This window comes from Pempheris klunzingeri, chromosome 5, assembly GCF_042242105.1.
Source record: "Pempheris klunzingeri isolate RE-2024b chromosome 5, fPemKlu1.hap1, whole genome shotgun sequence".
Classification (NCBI taxonomy): domain Eukaryota; kingdom Metazoa; phylum Chordata; class Actinopteri; order Acropomatiformes; family Pempheridae; genus Pempheris; species Pempheris klunzingeri.
Genome location: NC_092016.1, coordinates 16,633,946 through 16,656,889, shown reverse-complemented (window position 1 = coordinate 16,656,889; position 22,944 = coordinate 16,633,946). Strand labels below are relative to the sequence as shown.

Below are 22,944 nucleotides of genomic sequence, written 5' to 3'. Positions count from 1 at the left end.
GTTTTACCATATGCTTGTATAAATATCTTTATAATAGGATGTATTCTATCCTCATTCGTCTTCATTTTTTTGTGGAAATAATCTCTCATTTGAAAGTATCTAAATAAGTCTTAATTTGTTAAGTCGTATCTGTTGTTTAATTCTTGGAAGCTTATGATTTCACCTCTTTGAGTCACTGTCCGTAAACCCAATTGGATATGTAGACCATCTTTCAAGATCTTTTCTTATGTTGGCATCAATACTGCCATAATTACTTTCATATAATTTTGATAGGTTCTTAGTTATGTTTACTCCCAAGTATTTAAGTGACTTTGCATTCCAGTTTAGTTTGAGTTCTTTAAATTTTTTGGTTTGGTGAGCAATTAAATAAGAGGATTTGGGTTTTAGTTATATTAAGTTTGTAGCCTGAGCACCTGCCGAATTGCTTTAGAATTTGCATGAGTGGCAAGAAAGAATTTACTGGGTCTTTTAAGTAGATCATAACATCGTCAGCGAAAAGACTAATTATGTGTTTTTGTTTACTGATTTCTATTCCTGTTATAGAGGTGTCCTGTCTAATTAATTGTGCCAATGGCTCTATATATAGGGCAAACAAAGTAGGACTTAGACATCAGCCCTGTCTGGTTCCTCTCTGTAGTAAAAATCTTTTGGAAAGGGAGCCATTAATTTTTATTCTAGCTAAGGGTTTGTCATAAATTGACTTGATACACTGAACTGATTTTTTATCAAAACCAAATTTTTCTAGAGTCAAGTGTCGAAATTTCCAATTTACTCGATTCAATTCAATTCAATTCAATTTTATTTGTATAGCCCAATATCACAACAGAATGTCTCATAGTGCTTTACAAAGTTCACTGAAATAAACAAGTGTAAGCGAACAAACAATCTAATAAAGAGCGGCATCCAGACTAATCAGTGCTGTTGGCAGATTATTTTTGTTTATATTATGTCCTTCTAATATTGTCTTGCGTTTGTCTACCTGTAACAAAGCCAGTTTGATCTTTATCTATTAGGTCTGTTACAAATGTTTGAAGTCTGTTTGATATAATTGAGGTGTAAAGTGTGTAATCTGTATTTAAGATTAAAATCGCTCTATAGTTTTGGCAGTATTTTTTGTCCTTCTGTGGTTTGGGGATGACTGTTATTATTGTTTGTTTAATCACATTAAACAACTCTTACAAAGCCAGATTATCAGAGAGAGTACTAGTCCATATTCATCTCCAATAGTTCTTGCTCAGAAGATGGATGGCAGCCTGCAAAGACAAGAAAGGACGCTTTTCCTTTGCCAAGAATTTAATCGCTGGATGCGCTTGCAGGGGCTCAGTGGTTCTCAACCTTAGATTTAGGGTTAGGGTTAGGTAGAAAAGACAAAACACCCCAAAAGCCTTTAACCAGGTCTTGGGATTTAGAGTGTGAGCAGAGTTTCCATCAACTTAAAGCTGCCCTTATCTCAACCCCGGTGCTTGCTTATGCAGACTTCCAGACGCCATTTGTGTTAGAGAAACCTTACGGCCACAGCTTCGAGCGGACGCGCCGACAATGGAGGTGGAGAACAAGGTCCACTCGTACTCAATATCTCCAGCATCCCCCGGGATCTGTGAGAAGCTCTCCCGGAGGTGGGAGTTGAAAACCGCAGCGACAGCGGGTTCCGCCAGACGTTCCCAACAGACCCTCGCGATACGCTTGGGCCTGCCGAGTCTCTCCGGCTTCCTCCCCTGCCAGCGGATCCAACTCACCACCAGGTGGTGAACAGTTGTGTCCAGAACACACGGACGGAGGTCAGATGACACGACAACAAAGTCGATCATCGACCTCCGGCCTAGGACGTCCTGGTGCCACATGCACCGATGGACGCCCTTGTGTTCGAATATGGTGTTCGTTATGGACAATCTGTGACTAGCACAGAAGTTTCACGTCTTGTAAATTTGTTTTCTCAAATGTAAATTTGTCTCAGGACTTGTAAATGTGTTATGGCAATGTAATTTTGTTTTCTGATTTGTAAAAATGTTTTCTGATTTGTAAAAATGTTTTCTAAAATGTAAATTTGTCTCCAGCTTTGTAAAAGTGTTTCTCGTATTGTAAAATTGTTTTGCACCTCCCGGCCACCGTAAAACTACTGGGTAAATCTTCAATGGCATTTTGAAGATCGACATCCAACTACAAAAGTACTTCTCCCATGTTGGTAATGAGAAAGGGCCAAACTGGAGTGTTTTGCATGGAGCAGTGAGGAATTGGCTTGAAGCATAACATTAAATCAGAATAGAAATATCCCTATGGTAGCATTGTCAGTAACACCGCCCTGGTGGTTTTCCTCTATCGAATTTCATGTTTTTGGGAAAATGCGGGTTCTTAAAGATTTTGGAAATGTTGCAGTCTTGGTTGAAGATAGGGAGGGATAGGGAACACGGGTTTTGCTTTTAATATACCATCCTTACAAGTTTCTACTAAAAGAAGATCATTATCCTATTTTTCATGCTCTGCTTTAATGTCTTTATAGTCAATAAATCTCACAGTAGAAAGGTTATAGTTAAGGAAATATATGAAATGCTATACAGATTTAAAAATATTAACATTTTAATAACTTTTATGTGGTTACCAGCACACAAAGGGATTAAGATCAATGAAACTGTAGAAGCTTTAGCTAAGCAGGCTCTGAAACATTAAGCAATCATGGATATCCCACTCACTAAAAACAGTTTTTATTTAACTTGCACTATGGTGTCACTCTGCGCATTACATTTTGGTACTTCTTATAGTGTATATTACATACACTTACACATATTACATATTACATTGTATTTATTTCCTTTATTTAGTTTAGTGGCGGGCCGTTCATTTTACACCTGGGCCTTCAGTGGCATCCTACCTGAATCAAACCACCTCTTAATACCATCATTATGACGCCACAGCTATAGAAACCATCAATATTATACAGAAAGGCAGTGTAACGGGACGTTGCATCGCAGACAGGTATCTCATGCTGGAGAATGAATGTCATCACTAAAGCAAGAAACCCAATTAAAAGAATTCAACAAGTCACCTTTCACTGCAGCCACAGCTGCGCTGCTGTGCACCTGCTCCATATAAACATCAAACACTCTAACCACCTGGTAACCCTGACGGCCACCACTGATTTAGTTATTTATTACCTTTACTTTTTATTTTGCTTAGTTGTTTGTAGTCATGGTGGTGGTCACTTTAACTTTCTAAGCTATTGTGACACCAGAATTAAGTATTTCTATCTATCTATCTATCTATCTAGTAGGACATACCAGACTTAGTAAAACACTGCATTTATCTGGCAAACATCCCACACGATTATATGAATACTGTCATGTAGTCAGTGAATCATATAATTCTTGTCAAAAGTAGATCTTGAAATGTTTAAAAGGGAGATGAGGAGCCTAAAGAATGTATTTCAGGGACATCGGATCAAGGAAACTACCTGAAAGTAAAGGGACTGACTGAGAGAAATTAGTGTTCAGTGAAATATACTTCCTCTTCATTCCCCAAGGAGTAACTCGCTCAGTAGGTGGCGGTAATGCACCTTAAAGTTGGTTGTCACTCGTCATAAATTCAAAAACCATAAGAAGAAGAAGGAGGAGGGGGGAGGAGGAGCAGGAGCAGGAGCAGGAGGGGGGGGGAGGAGGAGGAGGAATCAGCAGTGGTAGCGGTGACTCCGGTGCGCCAGTAGGAGGAGACTGTTTCCTGTCTTCCGCGTTTCCCCTCCGAGCTCCGCTGTCCTGATTGTACCGCACGTTTCAGCGCCCTCTCTCTTTTTCTTCATTTGGGAAAAATAATAAGGCAGTCGTGTATCGCTCCGCCGCCGCCTCGGCTCCCTCTTACCGTGTCCCAGTAACAGAGCCACATCGCGGAGCAGCGCACCGCCTCATCCATGCATTGGAGTCCTGGGCCCCAGCGCACCGGCTCCGGCTCCAGCCATGTCGGCCAGGAACGCAGCGGCTGGCGGCGGTGACAGAGCGGGAGGCGAACCGGCAGGTAACCAAAACAACAGCAAAGCATTCAAGAGTGCGAGTGTTGACGGCGGCAGAGCCAAAGTGTGTGTGAGACAGTGATATTTAGCAGCAAGCAGAGGGGCGCCGAGGTGTGTTTTCGTTCACTGCAACTTTGCGCTTTCCAAAACTAGGTCAGTAGATCAGTAGAGCAAACTCGCCCTCTACGCCATTTATGTAACTGTGCCCGGCGTTGTTTGTCATGTCGCCAGAGTATTGTGGGGAATAAAGCTATATTTCCGCCATTCAGTCATTAAGAATAACGTTATTAACGCGTAAACTGTACGTGTGGTGTCTGCCAATGTTAACTCAAACGACTAAATGGTGGAAATGTTAGCTTAGCTGTGGTTGCTAAGGCCTGTTTATCAGGGCGACGGTGCCAAATCGGTAGAGTCAGTATGAGGTGGTGTCACAGCCCCTGACTGTCTGTCCCTTTGCACATTATTTAGCCTTTGGTAGTCCGGACTTCATGACTGACCTGCTGTCACAGTGTGTGTTGAATTAGCGTCGATGTTTGTTGCTGTTTAGGCCTCACTAGCTAGCGTTAAATACCTATATGATGGCTCGACCCGACTGTCTAATGTAAGCTAGGAGTGGCTGTGAATTATTTGTACCATTACAAAGTCTCCACACACTGACTGTACATCTGTACATGTCAATAATCTGCTCAGCAGCTGTTTAAGTATAACTGTGATAAATGAGTCAAAGACGAGCTTCACCAAAGGACATAAACAAGAGTTGTGAACAGTATTGATATAATGTCCCTCGACTACTTAAACGGACACATAACTAAAACCACGACAACCAGCCGAAGCAGCTACTGTGGGCTTCATGTTTTCAAGAGATCAGACCATCTGTTTTGGATGATTGTGATGAATGTTTGGCCTGAGATACGCTTAGCCACTTTGAGCAGATTTTATACATGAATATTGAATTGATGATGAGATATATCCAATGCCAAGATTTTTCTTTCTTTTTTTTTTTTTTTTTACAAAAAAAGGTTACAATAATGTATATTGAATTGTTATGCTGCTTTAGTGGGCTCAGTGCTGTTACATAAAATGTAGGTCAAACACCAGGATCATTAAAATTGGCTATTGCAAATGACTCTTTTGACGTATTTTGTGTGTAGTTTAAAAGATATGGACACTGTTAGTAAAATTCCACACCACTGATTGTAAGCAGATGTGGACAGTAGTCTGTCCCCGCATAGATAGTTTCAGTAAACAACTGGGAAATTATTGGAAGACCAGTAAACGTATCGTCTTCCATGACCAGCAAATTTGGCTTTGGGAGAACTGCTGCATGTGTGGGAAAAAATATCTGTACTGCCTTTTGTGGCTCCAGAGGGAGGTGCATGAAATCTGATAAAAATGCCAACATCTGATACAATTTTCTAGTATTTTTCATTCAGAATCAGGATTTTGAGCAGTTAGCAGCATTGTAAGTTTATGGACAGGACTTTCCCTGCAGACCCCTAATCAGACAACACATGCACTTCACCAGCTGAACACAGTTTCACATACCGGGCATGTATGACTATACTTTCTCAAGATCCCAAGCAAACGATAAAGACTAAATCTGGTCTTGTACTTTGTGCATATTGGACATCAGACTCCATCTGGCAACTTGGCAACACAAAAACTGACTTTGATTTGTAGGGTTTAGTTTGATTAGTTTTATTGAAACACCTTTGTCACAAGTAAAGCTGCTGTGATTATTAATAATAGAAATCTTTGTGTTTTCTTAGACGGACAAGATTTGCTTAGTACCTGTATAATTACAGTCCAGGGTAATGTTGTCATATTGCCTGATCTGTTCGACATGTTCACTGAAAGACCCTCTTTGCATGCTGCAGAGGATCTCACACTGTGACTATATGGAAATAATAATCTCCAGAATCATTTATTTTCTACTGTTATAGTAGAAGCTATATTCGGCACTTGCTTTTCCATAGAACATGTTTTTCTCTACCTAACAACACAATAATTATCATTAAATCAGCGTGTAGTTAAGTGTATGTTATAATGGCGTAGACGTCTGATGGAGTGTTACCAAATAAAGCTATTAAGCTGACATTGAAGATTGTGGACTTAGTGGGCAGGTCCCAGGTGTTGTGTTTATGATTAACTGCATGAGTGTGAAGTCCACCATTTTTTCCAGACTTGTCTGGTCATTGCTGTTTTACACATAATATTGTTGCATCTACATAACTATTAACACGTCTGCAGTTTTTCCAAAGATGGTGACATGTCAAAGCTGATGAAAGTATGATTAGTGTGACAAACCCATGAGCCATTTTCTTGTAGTTGTGTTTCTGTGTGAGAACACGAGTAGGACATACAGCTTGTGAGGTTATTTAAATCCAGCACATGCTCATTCAAGGATTGAGTGAATGAGCATGTTAATGAACAGGTGAGCAGGAGAGACGGATTGTGGGAGTTGACAAGGGATGTCTGTGTGGCCTGATGTCCAGTCATCTAGTTACCTTCTTTGTAACCCTGTAATCCAACAGATCTTGACAGGGGCAGAGGGATTAAAAATCAGGTTGTTGCTGATCTGTTAATGGCTATTTGGGTCACACGGTCTAAAAATAGGTGCGATGGAAATGAGCCGCATTTGTTCTGTCTCGTGCCGCTCTCCTTAGTTTCTCTGCCATAGACAACTCAGTGGCTGTTAAGATGTAGAGAGGGAGGCAGATGATCTGCAGCATCATGTTGGTAGTCTCTGAACAGCTCCATCACAGCAGCTGGGCTTTACTAATCTCCATTAACACATGCCCGCATCCATTCAGGTATTTTCAGCATTGACGGCTGACACTGATGAATTGATTTCAGCTGTAGTGAGATGTAGGGCTGAAAGGATTAATTGATTAATCGATAAGTCCTTCACTAATGAGCCATGGAGAGTATACAAGTTTCCATTGCAGGTGAGATGACAGCAGGTGATTTCACTGATTAACACTCCAGTCACCTGCTGTTGGCTTTGGTTGGAAAGACACTTAAGAAGTCTCTGTGGCACGTGAGAAAAAGACAATGGATTAGTTGAGACCATTTTGACAAGCGGCTGAATGTAAAACTCATTATTAAACATATGCTGGTTACAGTCATGTGAGAGTCTTCCTTTTCCAGCTTCACATTAATTGAGCACTTGTAGTTGTTTTGGCACAGTTGCATTAATTAGATTTAAAAGCATGCATACAGAGAATGCACACGCTAAATTAATACCTTTTCATGAAAAACGGAGACAAAATGTAACAAAAGTTTTAAAATGCAGCAAACAATACACATCCATAGTCGGTCACGTACATGCTTTAGACTGTTGGTCAGATGCACTGCAGATTTCAGCTTTTGGCCTTTTCATCACAAACAGCAATGCTAAACCTTAGCTGACCTTACTGTGAATATTAAAGGCCACCACTGAATTTAGAAAACATCAGCAGCTTAACATCTTAAAGGAGACTGCTCATTTTCAAGTTAATTCTTGTATTTGGGTGTCTTACTAGGATATGTTTACATGTTCACATTTAAAAAAAAAAAACACACACACACACATTCTGTTTCTCATACTGTGTATACAACATACTGCTCTGTTCAGCCTGTCTCTTTAAGGCCCACCTCCCCAAAATAAACCTAGTCTGCTCTGATTGGTCAGCTCCCACAAGCCTGAGCAGGCAGCACCCATCAACCTTGGCATTATCTCTGCTGTCTCTGTGAAGCAAGAACTCTGCTCGGAAGGGGACTATCCTGCCTAACAGCCCTTGTTAAGAAAGCAGTCCCCAGTAAAATAATGTTACATACATAGATAGATGTGTTTTGCAGTCGCCGTGAGCACATTTTCCTCACATTTCCATCCAAAATAAGGTACATGGGAAGACACGAAGACTGTTGTGTGGGTTTTTGTAGCCGACAACACCTAAACCTGGCTGGAGGAGGTCACATGATCAACAGATCCCTGCATGTAACACCACAGACAAGGCCAAATCTAAAACTGAGTGTTTTTACACACTTTTACAAAAAGATGGAGCAGGAGAAAAGGAGAGAGGATGGTCTTTTCTCATAGTTTGAAAGTGTCTAAAGACGCCAGGGACATGTATTTATGTTGAAAAGACTTTCATTTTGTGATAATTTTGGCGATTCCTGTGGACAAAAGCAGTTGTGATTCCTGGAATGAGATGCTGTAAAGATATTGATCTGGCTTGCATTTTCTCAACAAATGCAGATAAAAACTACTTCTAGCTACTTTTAACAACTAGACTCACTTCGGATGAGCAAAATAGAGAATCTGATGAGAAAATATTATGATTTTTAAAAAATTTAGAAATTATGAACAGAAAGTGTTCTGTCTCTCCTTTATTAACACTGTTACTACTACTACGGTAAGCAGACTGATGTGGGGCCATTTTAAAGAAGTGGCTTTTGTGAGCTTCCCATAAGAACATTGTGATCATGTGTATGATAATAAAAATTGCAGAACTGCAGCAGACCGTATTACAGCTCATTCTGCCTTGCGTGTTTCAGAGGACGTGCTGGTTGAGGAAAACCAATGCAGTTCTATGACTTTGCCTAGCCTGATGACCCCGTCCTCAGCTGCTGGCATGTCCTTGAGCATGGAGATGCCCCGGAAGCGCAAAGGCAGCATGGACAACCAGTAAGTGGAGTGATTGTTTCAATTTGGCTCACAGAAAGTCTCATGAATCCACTGACCTAAATTGTTGCTGATTGCTATTGTTAACTCTGGAATTTTCTTCCCAGTGATACAAAATCTTCTTCCATCCTTGATGCAGAAATGGAAGACGATCAAAACGGGTACTGTGCGCTAATAAAGGACTCTCAGAGCTGACCTAAATCTTTTGTGCTATTGTGCATTTTCATATTGTTGCATAGCATAAATCCCTTTCAAATGTGTGTTTTTCTGCTTCACAGGTCAGATGGAGAAGACCAACATGTCAAAATTAAATGCTTCAGGTAGGGTTCTATGTGACATCACCTCATCTATAATGTTCCTACAACCTTGTAATATTATCATCAATCTTAAAATGTCCATTGTTTAAGTCCTGTAAAATTTAGCTGAAATTAAATTATTTATTATCTCATGACTCTGCAGGGAACCACACAGCCAAATTGAGAAGAGGAGACGGGACAAAATGAACAATCTCATTGACAAACTCTCAGCCATGATCCCTACTTGTAACCCCATGTCCCGAAAGCTGGACAAACTCACTGTGCTCAGAATGGCTGTGCAGCACCTCAAATCTCTCAAAGGTACCACGCCCATCGATGGCCACTCATGTCAAAAAACCATCTACCTTCACTTTGTCATCACTGATGCATTCAGTTAATTAAGGGATGATTCTGGTTTATTGCAACTTTGGTTTTATTTTTGTGGCCCATTCATCTGGTGAAGAAATTTACACTTACCGGCAGTTTTTAAACAAGCAAACGGTTGAGTTGGACCACTTTCTTTTGAGGTAAAATTTAAAGTGAGCTCACACACAAAAATTGATAACAACCCTTCATTGAACAGGAAAACTGCAGCATTTATAGCAGGTTCTGAACTAACAGTTTGGATTATGATTTTACCCTTTGCTTTTATTTTCTTTCACACTTGACACAAGGGTTTGTTCACTACCTGTCTAGACCTGCATGATTGCACATGTTTCTTACTGAGTTGACAGTTCAGTGAATGTGAGAAACTAGCTAAAAACACGTCAGACAGGGTGAGTACAATGGCCTAAAACAATGAAAATAATCCAGGTTGTAATGAACTGGAATTAATCTTAAAACCTAATATTTATATTTATATTAATCTCACATTAGACTGTCTGTGTAACATTTTTGTCTATTTTTAGGTTCAGGAAGCTCTTTTTCTGAAGCCAGCTACAAACCGTCATTCCTTCCTGAAGAGGAGCTCAAACATCTTGTCCTCAAGGTAAGCCTACAGACAAGACAACTCACTACTTATGTACTCACAATTTGAGAAACTGAAACTGCGAGGGAATACCTTTTTATTGTTAAGGTCATCTTCTAAGTGATCTTAATGTAAAGCTAAGCGCATGACCTTTCAATCACTTGATGATGTCTATTAAACATTTCATTCATAAACCATCATCAGAGAGGCTCTTCTCCTCAACGTTGATGCACTGAATTTTCTTCATGGTAATTGAAACCCCTATATTGAGTTTCAAAACTATATCAAATACAACAGCATGTATTTTAAAAAATGAAAAATGTATTCAGTGGCCTCTTACTTTTGTCTTGACCATTTCATCACATTGGATCCCCCATTTTCCCCATGTTTTTTTGTCGTGCAGGCTGCGGATGGGTTCCTGTTTGTAGTGGGCTGTGATCGTGGGAAAATAGTTTTTGTCTCAGAGTCCGTCACGAAGATATTAAATTATAGTCGGGTAACGCTTTTACATTTGTTACTGTGTCTGCAGCATCCTTGTTCATGTCAAGCCCCGGACACACCAGATGGGTTGTGCTTTCTTGGCGCCAGTGTTCATGGACTAAAAACCCACCAGCACGTGCGTGGGCCTGTAGCGACGCATTTGGCTTTGTGTGTACAGATTTCACAGAAATACACTACATTGAGATTTACAAACTCAATGGTTATATTTGCATAATGCCATTAAAAGGCATATCAGTAAGTCTTTGTTTATTCATGCAAGTTGAATATAATAACCCTAAAATGAAATGTATTATAGTATGTATTGTATTCCCTTTTGTGGATTGTCTTCAAATGATATTCTAGTGCTACTTAATGGTACATTTTAAATCATGACAGGTCTTTTAGATTTTTCCAAAAAAAATGCCAAATTCTTATTTGAACTGCTCACTGGAAAGAAGACACACATGATTTAAAACAAAGATATTGATGCATACAAATTATTTGTGGGCACTTTAATGTACATATATGATATATTTGATTTCTGGCAGAAAAGGACGTTTATACACCGGCCTTCAAGAAAGCTTTGAGAAATGAGCCGTTGTGTTTTTTTTTTATTCTCCTGCATCTCTGCTCCACTCAGTATCTGGTGTGCTCTGGGGTCAGCAGTCCACAATCGGTGTACTGTTTTACATTTGTTATTTGTCAGCAGGAATTGCCTTAGATGCAGAATGGTTTTCACATGTCTTTTTATAGGTGAGCTTCATGAGCTGTTTGTTGTTCCTGCAGGCGGAGCTGATCGGACAGAGTCTATTTGATTATATACACCCAAAGGACATGGGAAAAGTGAAGGAGCAGCTGTCAGCTTCTGAATTATACCCCCGTGAACGGCTAATAGATGCTAAAAGTAAAGTATTTTTGTGTGTCTGAGTGTGTGTGTGTGTGTGTTTGAGTGTGAGCTCATTTAACCCTCCTGTCATGTCTGTAGCCGGTCTGCAGGTCCAGGCTGACCTCCCAGTCGGTGCAGCGCGGCTGTGTTCTGGTGCACGGCGCTCATTCTTCTGCCGCATGAAGTACAACAAAATTTCTGTCAAAGTAGAAGAGAAGGAATTTCAAGCCAGCACCTCCAAAAAGAAGGGTAATTACCCAGCTGCAGATTATTCAGCAGATCACTTTTGTACATTCATAGTAAATATGATATTAGTCAGCAATCCCTTCCATTCCTGAGAAGTATTGTGTAAAGCCGAGCTGTTCAATCTGTGAGGCAGATTTAAAGGGGAGACAAACGGCAAATGTACTGTGTGAAGTGAATCATGCAATTTGGTCAGGAGTCTGATTATAAATGTCCATAAACCCAATTAGAAATCAGAAAAAAAGAAACTTCTTATAACTCCAGACAACTACCGACCGACAATAATCAGGTTTGTAAGTTTTCCTCAGTGTCAAAATAATACTGTGATATTTATCTCTACACCAGTGGTTCCATTGCAAAAAGTGCTAATTTGCCCAGATGTAAACGAATAAAAAGCAGAAATCAAGTTGTAGTCCAGAGCGCAACTCCTTGAATCTATAACATTATATTTCCTGTTTACATCCCAAAGTATTATGGGAACTGTAGTTCCAAAAACCTAGAGCATGATGTTCTTTTAAAGAGAAATAAAACAAAGAAATATGAAAATCTCTAACAATCTGTGATATGGACAAAATGAATATTACAGTACAGGACAGTACCGAGGCCCAGGATGTTCTGGTATTTTTTTGAGCAGCCTCCTATATCTGCTCATATACAGATACAGTATGTGCAAAGTACAGAGAACCTGTGGACATGAAGAAAAGAATATGCGCTGTGGGGCCGAGCTTTAGAGGAACACTGTTGTCTTGATTTTGTCCAAACGGTGTCAGACTTTGAAAACTCCTGGTGTAAAGTTTATTTAGTTTTTGTTTTATGTGTGTATTATGTGATTTATGTCTGCATGTGCCCACAGAGTCGCAGAAGTACTGCACAGTCCACTGCACAGGCTACATGCGCAGCTGGCCCACCAATCAGTTGGGAGCAGAGGGGGAGGGTGAGGGAGACAAGCAGGACAGCTCCCACTTCAGCTGCCTGGTGGCGATGGGACGCGTCCACTCCCACTCATCTCCCCAGGTTAATGGAGAGGTCCGAGTTAAACCCACAGAGTTCATCACACGCTATGCCATGGATGGCAAATTCACCTTTGTCGATCAAAGGTAGAATTGAATTTCAGTAAGGGGTTTTGAGAGGGTCATAGTTTCTTGGTGCATGACTTTGATAACCTAATGTATTATCATTGAGACATTTCAAATATCCTCCATTGACATTTGTAACACCTTCTGAGACTGCTCAACTGTACATGCAGTATTTCAAATACATTAGAGTTACACTAACACTTCTAACACAGAGGTTTTTCCTTCTGTTCTGCAGAGCGACAACCATTCTTGGTTATCTTCCCCAAGAATTGCTTGGGACATCATGCTATGAGTACTTCCATCAAGACGACTTGCCACATTTAGCTGACAGACATCGAAAGGGTAAATGACATTTTTCGGTGACCTGACACCTTCTCCTAATTGTCTTGTGTTGTCTTGGTGTTTTATTAGCATTATTATTATTATCTGCTATGATGATGCCTACATTCTTCAGTTATATTTCTGTCTCTTGAGATCTTGATATGTTTATTATTTAAGTCGCCACTGTGTTGCCAAATCACGATGGTTCGCCCATGTTTCGTGTCCGCTGCACCTGTTTTTAATCTCCTCTGCCTTTAGCACATAATTTTCCACCGTTGAGCCCTCTAACTCGACCTTTCACTGTTTTTTCTTCGTAGTGCTGCGGAGTAAAGAGAAAATAGAGACAAACTGCTATAAGTTCAAAACAAAACATGGCTCTTTCGTCACACTGCAAAGTCAGTGGTTTAGTTTTGTAAATCCCTGGACCAAAGAAGTAGAATACATAGTGTCAACTAACACAGTTATATCGTGAGTATATGCTTCAGTCCCTTTGTGCATCACCTAAATACCTTTTACTTGAGAATAAGACCTACAGTATTTTAATCAGCACTTCATCTGTTTTCTTATCTCATGAAAAGGCATGATCACAGTCGAATCGGTCGGTCAGGAAACAAGTCTGAACAGTCGAGCAATTCCAAGACTTCTGAAGGTCAGCCTAAACAAAAGAAGTTATTATCTCATTGATGGCCTGCGATAATTGAAAAATGTAGATCTACAAGTCATAGTACGCTGTAAAGTACATGTTGTCTGACTTTTTACTCTGCTAGAAGATGGCAAGAAGTCCCTTCCAATTATACCAGGCATCTCGACCACACCTGGGACTATGATTTATGCTGGAAGCATAGGGACCCAGATTGCCAATGAGCTGCTGGATTTTAACAGGTGTGAGCTCACAACAGAGCATGTCCTCTTTACTTCTGTTACTTCTGTTTGGAATTGTTAATGTGAGTTAATTAAGTCTTAAACAACATTTCACAGTTCCAGCTGTAAAAACAAGCATTATCAGTTGTTGTAGATGTTACATTGTGCTGTTATAAGTTGATATGTGTCTGTGTTGCTTTAGGATGAACTCATCACCTTCCAGTGGTAACGTCAGCCCGTTCAGTCTAACACAGGATAAGTCTCACAATCAAAACAGCAACAACGTAAGTCTTAATACATGCATATCTTTTATCATTGGTGCATCTCTCCCAGTCATGAAATGGGTAGAAAAACTGTCCATAGTTTGTTTAGCTAAGATTCAAACATATATGCCTTGAGGTGTGCAGTGTTCATGGGGATGTAGGCCTGTGTTACAGTATAATGTTTGGACCTCAAACCTTTCAAACCTTTTTGGAAATCCTCACATCAAGTTCATCACATTTTTTACAGAGGTTGTTCAGTCAAACAACATTACTGTAAGTTGAAGTGACACCAAACCAGCTTTTGACAGAATGTGATTGTTTCTTGTCCCAATATGTGGTCAAATGCAGTAAAAATACCCATCGCTACCTGACTATGGTGTGACTTTTATCTGTAAAATGATACTTGATGAATAATGGGGAGTGGTTTTGCATTATATCCCACATATTTGATTTCATGACTAAATTCCTGCCACGGCTATAATTTTCTCCTCTACTTTGTCTCTAGGTGCCAAATGGAGAGGCAGCAGACATGGAGATGCCGGGAAAGTCCAGCTCAGACGATGAGCCGCAGGGAGCTGCATTCTCAGGAGGAGAAGCACTTATTGGTACTCTCTCTGATCCAGCCTGCTTTTAAACTGTGAATACAACCATATTTGATTCTCTCGTCTCTTAACTCCATTATCTTGTGTTCCTCTCCGTTTTTCTGTCACCTCATCTCACCTCAGGGGAGAATTCCCAGCTGGATTTGGACAGCGTGGTTGGACCAGGCCTTAGTAGTCTTAGCAATGATGAAGCAGCCATGGCAGTGATCATGAGCCTCCTGGAGACGGACACAAACTTGGGCGAGGCTGTGGACTTTGAGGAGATGCACTGGTCTTTATAGAACCTGCTCTTACAGTGTTGACTTTTTTGATGATGAGAACTGCCTGAATGCTTACTGTAAGACACAGCATTCCAGTTTTTTTTTTAAAAGGACTTTTTTATTTATTAGTGACCGTTTTTCCACATAAGATGTGTAGTCTTCGCGTGGCTGCTCTAATAGAAAGCGGTATCGACGACAATAAGGGACACCTGCTGTCCCTCTTCAGAAGGAGGATGTGCCTCTAAAGCCTCACAGCGGCCTGCCTGCCCTGAAAGGCTGTTCCTCACTGCTTTCCTCACATCTACTGTCATCCTCCAATTAACTGAAGAGGCCTCATGAGGCTGAAGAACCCATGAACAAACAGTCAAATGACGTACGACGGCTCTGGATTCCTGCTTATATTTTTCTCCTCCACCTGCATTTGAGGCTTTGGAGTGACGATGCAAAAACAAATTGCACTGAATCAATCTCGTGGGTTTTTTTTTTGGTTTTTTTAAAGGGTTGTAATTTGATTACAGACTGTTTGTTCAATTAAAATGCGAGGAAGATCCATTGACAACCTGGCCCATCTCTGTGACCCCTCAGGATCCAAGCCGTAGGTAGCCACTGTACCACGGCAGACCACACTACCATAACCTCTAACTTTGAGAGTCACCTCAGAGATTTCCTCTTGTCAGTATCTGAACATTTTCCATGGAAACAGTCCAGTAACCTCCTCTCTTCTTCAATGACTTGAACATACTGTATATGTGTGGATTTGGTATGATTGCAAACACAATGTCTTCAGGCCATATCTGTCTTAAAGGGATTGTTTGCGTGGGAAGAATATTATGATTTTTTTTTAGTATGTACACTTCTGTAGACAGTTATCCCCCTTTGTTGGCTGGCCTGGACTTTATTTGCCCTAGCTCTAAACACAGAAATGATCCACCTTCGTGAATTTGTTGGAGCGGTGCCGGTTTTGGTGGTTGACCGTTTGAGAACTCCCATGGATTTCTGAGCACTACAATACTACTTCAAGCAAAGTGAAATGGCACTTTTGAATCGCTGAAATGAAGGTTTGATGGCAACGGCAGCAGACCCAATCACATCTGTGACATTTTAGCAATGCATGTTTGAGGTTGATCTCTGAGTCTGATGGGAGAAGTGATAACTCAGGGAGTGATGGAAACAGAGCCGCCCCATTTTAACATTTCGTATAAACTGCAGCAGTATTTTCTCCTCCAGTTTACGGTTTTACGTATTTCTTTGCAGTACCGTACATTGTTTTGAGTCATTTGTATATGTGAGTCAGTACTTGATCACCTGTGCGTCTATGTTCCTTGACTTATTGTCAGCTTTATAATCATGCGGGAAAGACATAGCTTCAGCCCCCCCCAAGTACCATTTTGCACTGACAGTCTTTCAAAACAAAAATCCTATATGTTTATCAGAGGCACGCACGTTTTCATGCATACATTTCTGAAGGGATTATGCTGTGCAGAGCTGTCTTTGCCTAAATTCTAATCTTTACAGTATGCTCTTTTATTTGTCATGTTATTGTCACTCCCATATCAGGCATGACTCAAAAAAACTCCCACTGCTGATTTGTAATACGACGTGGTGAGAACTGAGTCACTGAGATGTATGGTCCCCTTGCGATTTACCTCACATTAAGGTTTGTTTTGCCCATGCTTACAATTGCACATCTTGGATTTTACTAGCAAAACATTCATAGCCATTATGTGAAGACCTACGTGTTAGAAATGTTACATTTCTGGAATAATTTTGTGTGTTGTACACTGATGGAGTCTCACAGGGAGAGCAATGGAAAGAAGTCTTCATATGCTGACTTGATTTCAAGCTTCTGTCCAATATGTTTAGACCGTGCATCTGTATCAGTCATTATTACCCAAACCAATCACTCAGAAGATCAGCAGTTGTATTGCTGCCCAAATATACAACACATGGAGCTGTGGCATTTTCCAATAAGACCTCGTGATTCAAGGATAGATAATGTTGTGAATCATGGTGAAGAATACTGTTTTGTTTCTCTCTAATGCTTGAATAACAAGGAGCCAGTGAATGGAGCAGCTGAACTCACAAGGACCGTCCTGCCAGTGTCCGAAGTGCCTTTGGACATGTCAGCTCGGACACACGATAAATCTGTGTTGCTTACGGAGACCGCCTGCTACTGGCACCTCCACAGACTGGAAAGGGGGGGATTAACTTGACGCAACATGACACACTGCACATCATGGACGACGTGGAAGCACGTTTTCTCAGACGAAACAGGAGCTGCGCGCGTTGGCTTCAGCACTCACTACCTACCTAACCAAACAAGCAGAGCTATGGAGTCGTGCCATGGACACAGGATGGTCATTTTAAAGGCAATAAGTCCCGTTTTTATTGTTCCAGATCTTCTTGTTCAGTCATTGCACTGTTGTACCAGAAAGTTTGAACATTGCTCTCACTTTCAGCGTATTTGACTGAGTGATGATACACCCTGCTGACAGGTTACATATTTTCCATCTGTCTCCATTTGAAATAAAACAGTAGATTTTGTATGTTAGGGAACATTATGTTTTAATTTCATGCTCTGCTTTGTGTCTCGTTACATTCTGCTTTTCTGTCATTTATCGTTGTCCCTGCCTCCATTATACCTCTTCCTGCCAGTTTATAGATTCATTCTTGTTCGATTTCTGGCCTCCAGAGGAGACCCTTACTGTATTGGATTACTGCTGCTAATATCAGCACGTCTGGGATGTCTTCCCAGATTGGTATGTTAATAAATATTAGTTTGCTAAATCTTCAACTGGAACTTTGGGCATGTTTTCAAATACCCAGATATGCATTAAACAGGTCAGTGAGCGTGAGCGGCCACGCCGGATTCAAAACGTTTCCTCCAGCTCTTTCCACTTTTCATGCTGTGGTTTTCTGTCTTCAGCGAGGCAGTTTGAGAAGCAGCAGCCTGTTCTGCTTGAGTAATTACATTTGCCTTCGACTGCACCCACCTACATCCTTCCTTTTTGTTCGCCCCTCTGAGGAGATTAGCTTTGTGTAATTTGTTAAATGTGATAAGGTAGTGGTTGGTGCAATTAAGAAAGCATGGTGTAAGCTGGGATTTGTTGTGTATATAATGTCAGTGGCGAATGCAGAGCTGTTGCTGCTCTTTCGCACAATGGGCCAAGCTGCTACCCTGCCTTGTAGGAGAGGGGAGTCTTATGTTACAGAGCTGTATGAATGGTTCAGGTAAGACTTTCATTTGTCTTTTCTAATGTCATGTTAATCTCATGTTCTGTGTGTGCTCGGGTAGAAGAAGTCTGTTAAATGAAATGAGGGTGTCATTCAAACATTCAAAGCTCCTATTTGAGCTGTAAAATGTTTCAACATGCACAGCTACTATTGTAGTTTTGCTGCTCAACATTCAAGAAACATACCTCGAGGTGTCTCTTCTGGAAAAAACATCAAAGCATGACCTTGGTCTGTATATTTTCTTTTTCTCATTTAACTCTTTGCTCATGAGCAGTAGTATAAGCTTGAGGACTATTGTCTCTCACTCTGCTTTATTTCCATGACAACACATCGCTAATTGGCTTCACTTTGCCATTTTCTAGTAAAATGGTTCAACAGAACTTATCTTAGCACTCATGTCCCAGGGTATAACTGTGGGAAAAGGGTCACAATTCATCACGATTGCTAATTATCATGATTCCATAATTTTAAACACCAGCTGGTGTTTATACATGTCATTCTAAACATGTAAAAGTGCTAAGATTGTTACTTGAAAAGTAAATCTTTTCCACAGTGTTGATATAAATCTTTCTGAAAATATTCAATTAATTTATATCGTAAAAAACACACGGTGCAAACAACAACTCATTGTGTTCAATAGACAGTGAGACAATAGTTCGAAACTTCTTATTTAACTTTAGATGGACAATTTATATACTTAGTGTTGAATATCAATGGTTTTTCAACCTTATTTTTCCTTTTACGCTCACCCTGAAGTATATAAGCTGTTCTTCCTGAGTTAAATTTGAAGTGTTTTAAAGTTAACTGAACTAAATTCCCAAAATGTTTGTTTTTCTGTCATATAAATTAATTTGATATTTTCTTTTTACTAAGATTTATGGCGTTTTTGTGGAAAAGGTTTATATCTCAACTGAGTGACAAACTTGACATTCTTACATTTTCATGATTTTACCTTGAGTTGGTCTTGAGCTAGTAACCACTGGTTTGAAAGGCGGTGGTTTTATTCAATATAATAGACATGAAAAGTGTTTTTAAATTGTTTAGAATTACTTCGAACACCGTGGAAATTGTGACGAGTGGTGACCCCTTTGGCTTTCCATAGTAAACAAGCTTTCAAACACGTGTTGGGGATAGGTTGACCTTAATTCTCTTTAATTCTTCGTTTAAAGGACACTGACACGTTTCTCCTGCTACACATCTGACCCGTCAATCATACTTCCTCTCTGTTTTCTTGTGTCTCACAACAACTGAAATTGTTCTGTCCTCCTTATTAAAACAGTCTGTTTCTTGTCTTTTTGTGACAGAAAGTTTATTAATGAGTGTCCCAGTGGGTTGATCACTCTTCACGAGTTTCAAAGGCATTTCTGCAATGCAACAGTGGGCAGTGAGTCCGCTGAATATGCAGAACAGATATTCCGCACATTGGACAGTAATGGGGTAAGCAGAGTCCTCTGAATGACTTCACACTGTAAATCTGATGAGTCTGGAGGGTCTACTTTTCCCTCAGCACCAACAGGACTATAATGAATGTTTTGCCATAATGATGCACAAATGGAAAAGCAACTGGACGATCACTGGAAGTAAATGTAAAAATGGACAAAAAATTGTGGTTTATTTTGTTTTTATTAGGGTGACCTTTGGACCCTAAGGCCATCTTGAAGAAAAAAAAACAGGATTCGGTCAAGGTCAAGGTTCTGAAGAAGGCCTGAGGGCCCAAATGTCGTCCTAATATGAAAGAGAAATGTATATGAAGGCAGGATGCAACCGTTTTTTTGTCCATCCTATCATGAAAGTTAAAACAACCAACAAAAGTTTTATTAAAAAAAACAAATGTGTTGATGAGGATGCTTTTCCTCAGGATGGGGTGGTTGATTTCAGGGAGTACGTCATGGCCATCAGCATGCTCATTGAAGGTTCAGCCGTGGAGAAGCTGCGGTGGTCGTTTAGGCTCTATGACAAAGACAAAGACGGAGCCATCACAAGGGAGGAAATGCTGGACATCATGCAGGTGCTTTGCTGTGTCACACACAAACTCTGTCCAACGCAAAAGTCAGGACCTACATTTCAACCTCCAGCTTCCCCATGAGATGATATCACAGATGTCAGCTGTGTCTTTCAGTCAGTGTTTGTTTCCTTCTGCTCGCAGGCTGTTTATAAGATGAGTGTTGCAGCTGCTTTAACCAAACCCAACCCGCTCACAGCTGAAGAATGCACCAACAGGATATTTGTGCGATTAGATAAGGACAACAATGGTGAGGAGAAGACTTTCTCTTTCTGCTTCACATCATGGCGTTGTGTTATTTCAGCATGGAGCTACATTCATAAAGATGTCACACTCACGCTCATAGTGGCAGGGTGGTGGGACTGTGTCTTTTCTCATAGTCATTAACCCCATCAGGCTCATCATGTCTTTGATTAATATACCTATAAAGTACCACACCCACTCCTTTATATGTTTTTCAAGACCATGGCTCTCTGCTGGACAATAATAAAAAATAAAGTCATTATGTTATTGATGATAGCTACCTCTGATTAAAAATGCACCTCTTACTCACTGATATCAACACTTGTGTGAGCGCTCTCTGTCTGTAATCACGTCTGTCCCTGTCATGTGTGTAGCCATCATCAGTCTGGAGGAGTTCATAGAGGGAGCGCTGGACGACGATTGGATCAGGGAGATGCTGGAATGTGACCCCAGCACCGTGAAGGTGGAGAGGCCCCTGAGGAGGGACAGCGCTCTGGGGACCCATGGTTGACCTGAAGTGGGGCATTCTATTCACTGGGAGCACAGAAATGAACCAGTCTGTGTTTGGACCAAAATTTCCTGGAAACATAGCAGCGACAAAGCCTCCATTCACTGTCACAAATGACATCACGGTCTGCTGCGTAACTTAAAGGTAGACACCGGAGAAATGTAGATGTTGTTTCATCTGTATGAAAAACATTCATTTCTGCCTTGTTGAATAATTTTGTGTTATTTTTCTACTGCCGTTGGGATCAATGCTTCTTTTGATTCTTTTATTGGTGTTTTCTTTGCAGCAACGTTTGATGTGGTGTTGATCATTTGTGATTTTCTGTGTGTGATTGCATCTCCTCATTGAACACTGACAATACCTACTCATATTATACTATTAGATTCTGCACCTGTGACCAGAATAAGTCGCACCAGACAACAGACCCAAAATCTGTTTCAAGTAAACATGTTGTAATCAACTACTGTATGTAACCACAACCTTGAGTTACTTTTCTTGGGGATTTCCATTTTACTCTTTTTACTTTTACTCTACTTCATTTAAATGGAAATACCGGTCGGTACTTTTTACTGCACTACTCTTTATCTGAGTTACTGTCATTTTCAGACTAAGGTTTTACTATGTAAGGAACAATGAGCAGTGAGGCCCTCCACCCTTCATCACCCTGTCCTGGTTCGGTTAGCAGTAATGACCGCTGCTCTCTGTACATTATCCCGCTTATTACACAGCTTCGTACTAAAGGAATCAGCAGTTCGATACAAAGTCTGATTTAAAAACGGTTTTATTGTCTTATTGATTTGATTTTATTGATTTTGATTTTTACCAGAACTGCATCCATAGTGACATAGTGATTGCTACACTGAAATAACAGCCTGTAAAGTGACGTGTTGGCCAATCAGAATCAAATATTCAACAAAGCTGTGTAATGGCAATAAATATCACCAGATAAGAAAAGATGCTTTATCATTAAAATAAAATACCAAACAGCATATGAAGGTGTTTAAGTTAGCTTGATCAGCTACAACATTAAGATGACACTTGGATGTTGCATCATTAACATAAATGTAATTAATAAAATAAAATGATATGAACCATACCACACTGCAAAGGGCCACTTGTGTGTATTGAGGACTGTTACTTTTAAATGCTTGTGTACGTCTTGCTCTTAAGGCTTCTGCACTTTTATTTATACATTTTATTGATAAATAGATCATTATAATTATTAGATATTTAGAAATAAAACACTGAGTCCAGAATCCATAACTTTAACTTGTATTGGACTGTTTTTGTATTAAAGTATTGGCAGTGTTGGAATGTAACTAAGTACATTTACTAAAGTACTGTACTTAATTACAACTTGTATTTTCTTTTCATGCCACTTTCTACTTCTAAATTTTGCACTATTAACTTTACATTTATCTCACAGCTTTAGTTACTTAACAAATATAAATTTCTGCACACATATGGATGCTTTTTGAAATAGGATATTTTGTTATAAATTGAATTACCTAACAGTAAACACAAGTACTGTAATCAATTGGTTAATTACGTGATTTATAATTGGCAACTATTCTGATGATCGTTCATGGCATGTTTCATTACAGAATATTTCAGGGTCCTGGTGTCTCAAATGTGGGGATTTGCTGCTTCTTAAAAAAATCATTTTGAGGTTTGGAGTCTTGGAAACAAGCATGGTGAAGGTTTCACTCTGGGCTCTGGGTTAATTTGATGGCATGTTTCGCCATTATCTGATTTTTTACAAACAAAACAACTGATTCATAATGAAAATAATCATCAGTTTCAGTCCTATACAGCAGTGTGCAAAATGAGCCTCACCTCAACCAACTACGACAGTAAAATCTTGCTTTAGCATTAACGCATGAGTAATAATAATACTGTGCTTGTTTTACTTTAAGTGCATTTTCCTGATTATACTTTCCTCCTTTTCCTTCTGTAACATCTTGAACGCAGGACTTTTACTTGTAACAGAGTATTTTTCAGTGATTGTTTCTTCCTCCACTGACACTAACGCACCACATGAT

The 22,944-nt window shown here is 40.0% G+C and overlaps 2 protein-coding genes across 3 annotated transcripts; both read left to right on the top strand.

Moving 5' to 3' along the window:
* Window positions 1–3,734: 3,734 nt before the first annotated feature.
* Window positions 3,735–17,709, top strand: bmal2 (basic helix-loop-helix ARNT like 2). Of its 2 annotated transcripts, none has more exons than XM_070830043.1 (17): window positions 3,735–3,999; window positions 8,534–8,663; window positions 8,768–8,821; window positions 8,939–8,980; window positions 9,120–9,277; window positions 9,865–9,944; window positions 10,327–10,419; window positions 11,190–11,307; window positions 11,389–11,538; window positions 12,386–12,629; window positions 12,844–12,950; window positions 13,247–13,397; window positions 13,508–13,578; window positions 13,700–13,811; window positions 13,993–14,074; window positions 14,559–14,658; window positions 14,779–17,709. In XM_070830043.1, the coding sequence occupies exons 1-17, from the start codon at window positions 3,942–3,944 to the stop codon at window positions 14,934–14,936; spliced, it is 1,908 nt and encodes a 635-aa protein (XP_070686144.1). In that variant the 5' UTR covers window positions 3,735–3,941; the 3' UTR covers window positions 14,937–17,709. The 2 variants fall into 2 exon arrangements, with proteins under 2 accessions (XP_070686144.1, XP_070686143.1); XM_070830042.1 differs by having other exon boundaries at window positions 13,697–13,811.
* A 183-nt stretch (window positions 17,710–17,892) lies between these two features.
* Window positions 17,893–21,982, top strand: LOC139201823 (guanylyl cyclase inhibitory protein). The gene is made up of 5 exons (XM_070831251.1): window positions 17,893–18,146; window positions 19,454–19,586; window positions 20,008–20,157; window positions 20,296–20,401; window positions 20,769–21,982. The coding sequence occupies exons 1-5, from the start codon at window positions 18,034–18,036 to the stop codon at window positions 20,903–20,905; spliced, it is 639 nt and encodes a 212-aa protein (XP_070687352.1). The 5' UTR covers window positions 17,893–18,033; the 3' UTR covers window positions 20,906–21,982.
* The last annotated feature ends 962 nt before the right edge of the window (window positions 21,983–22,944 follow it).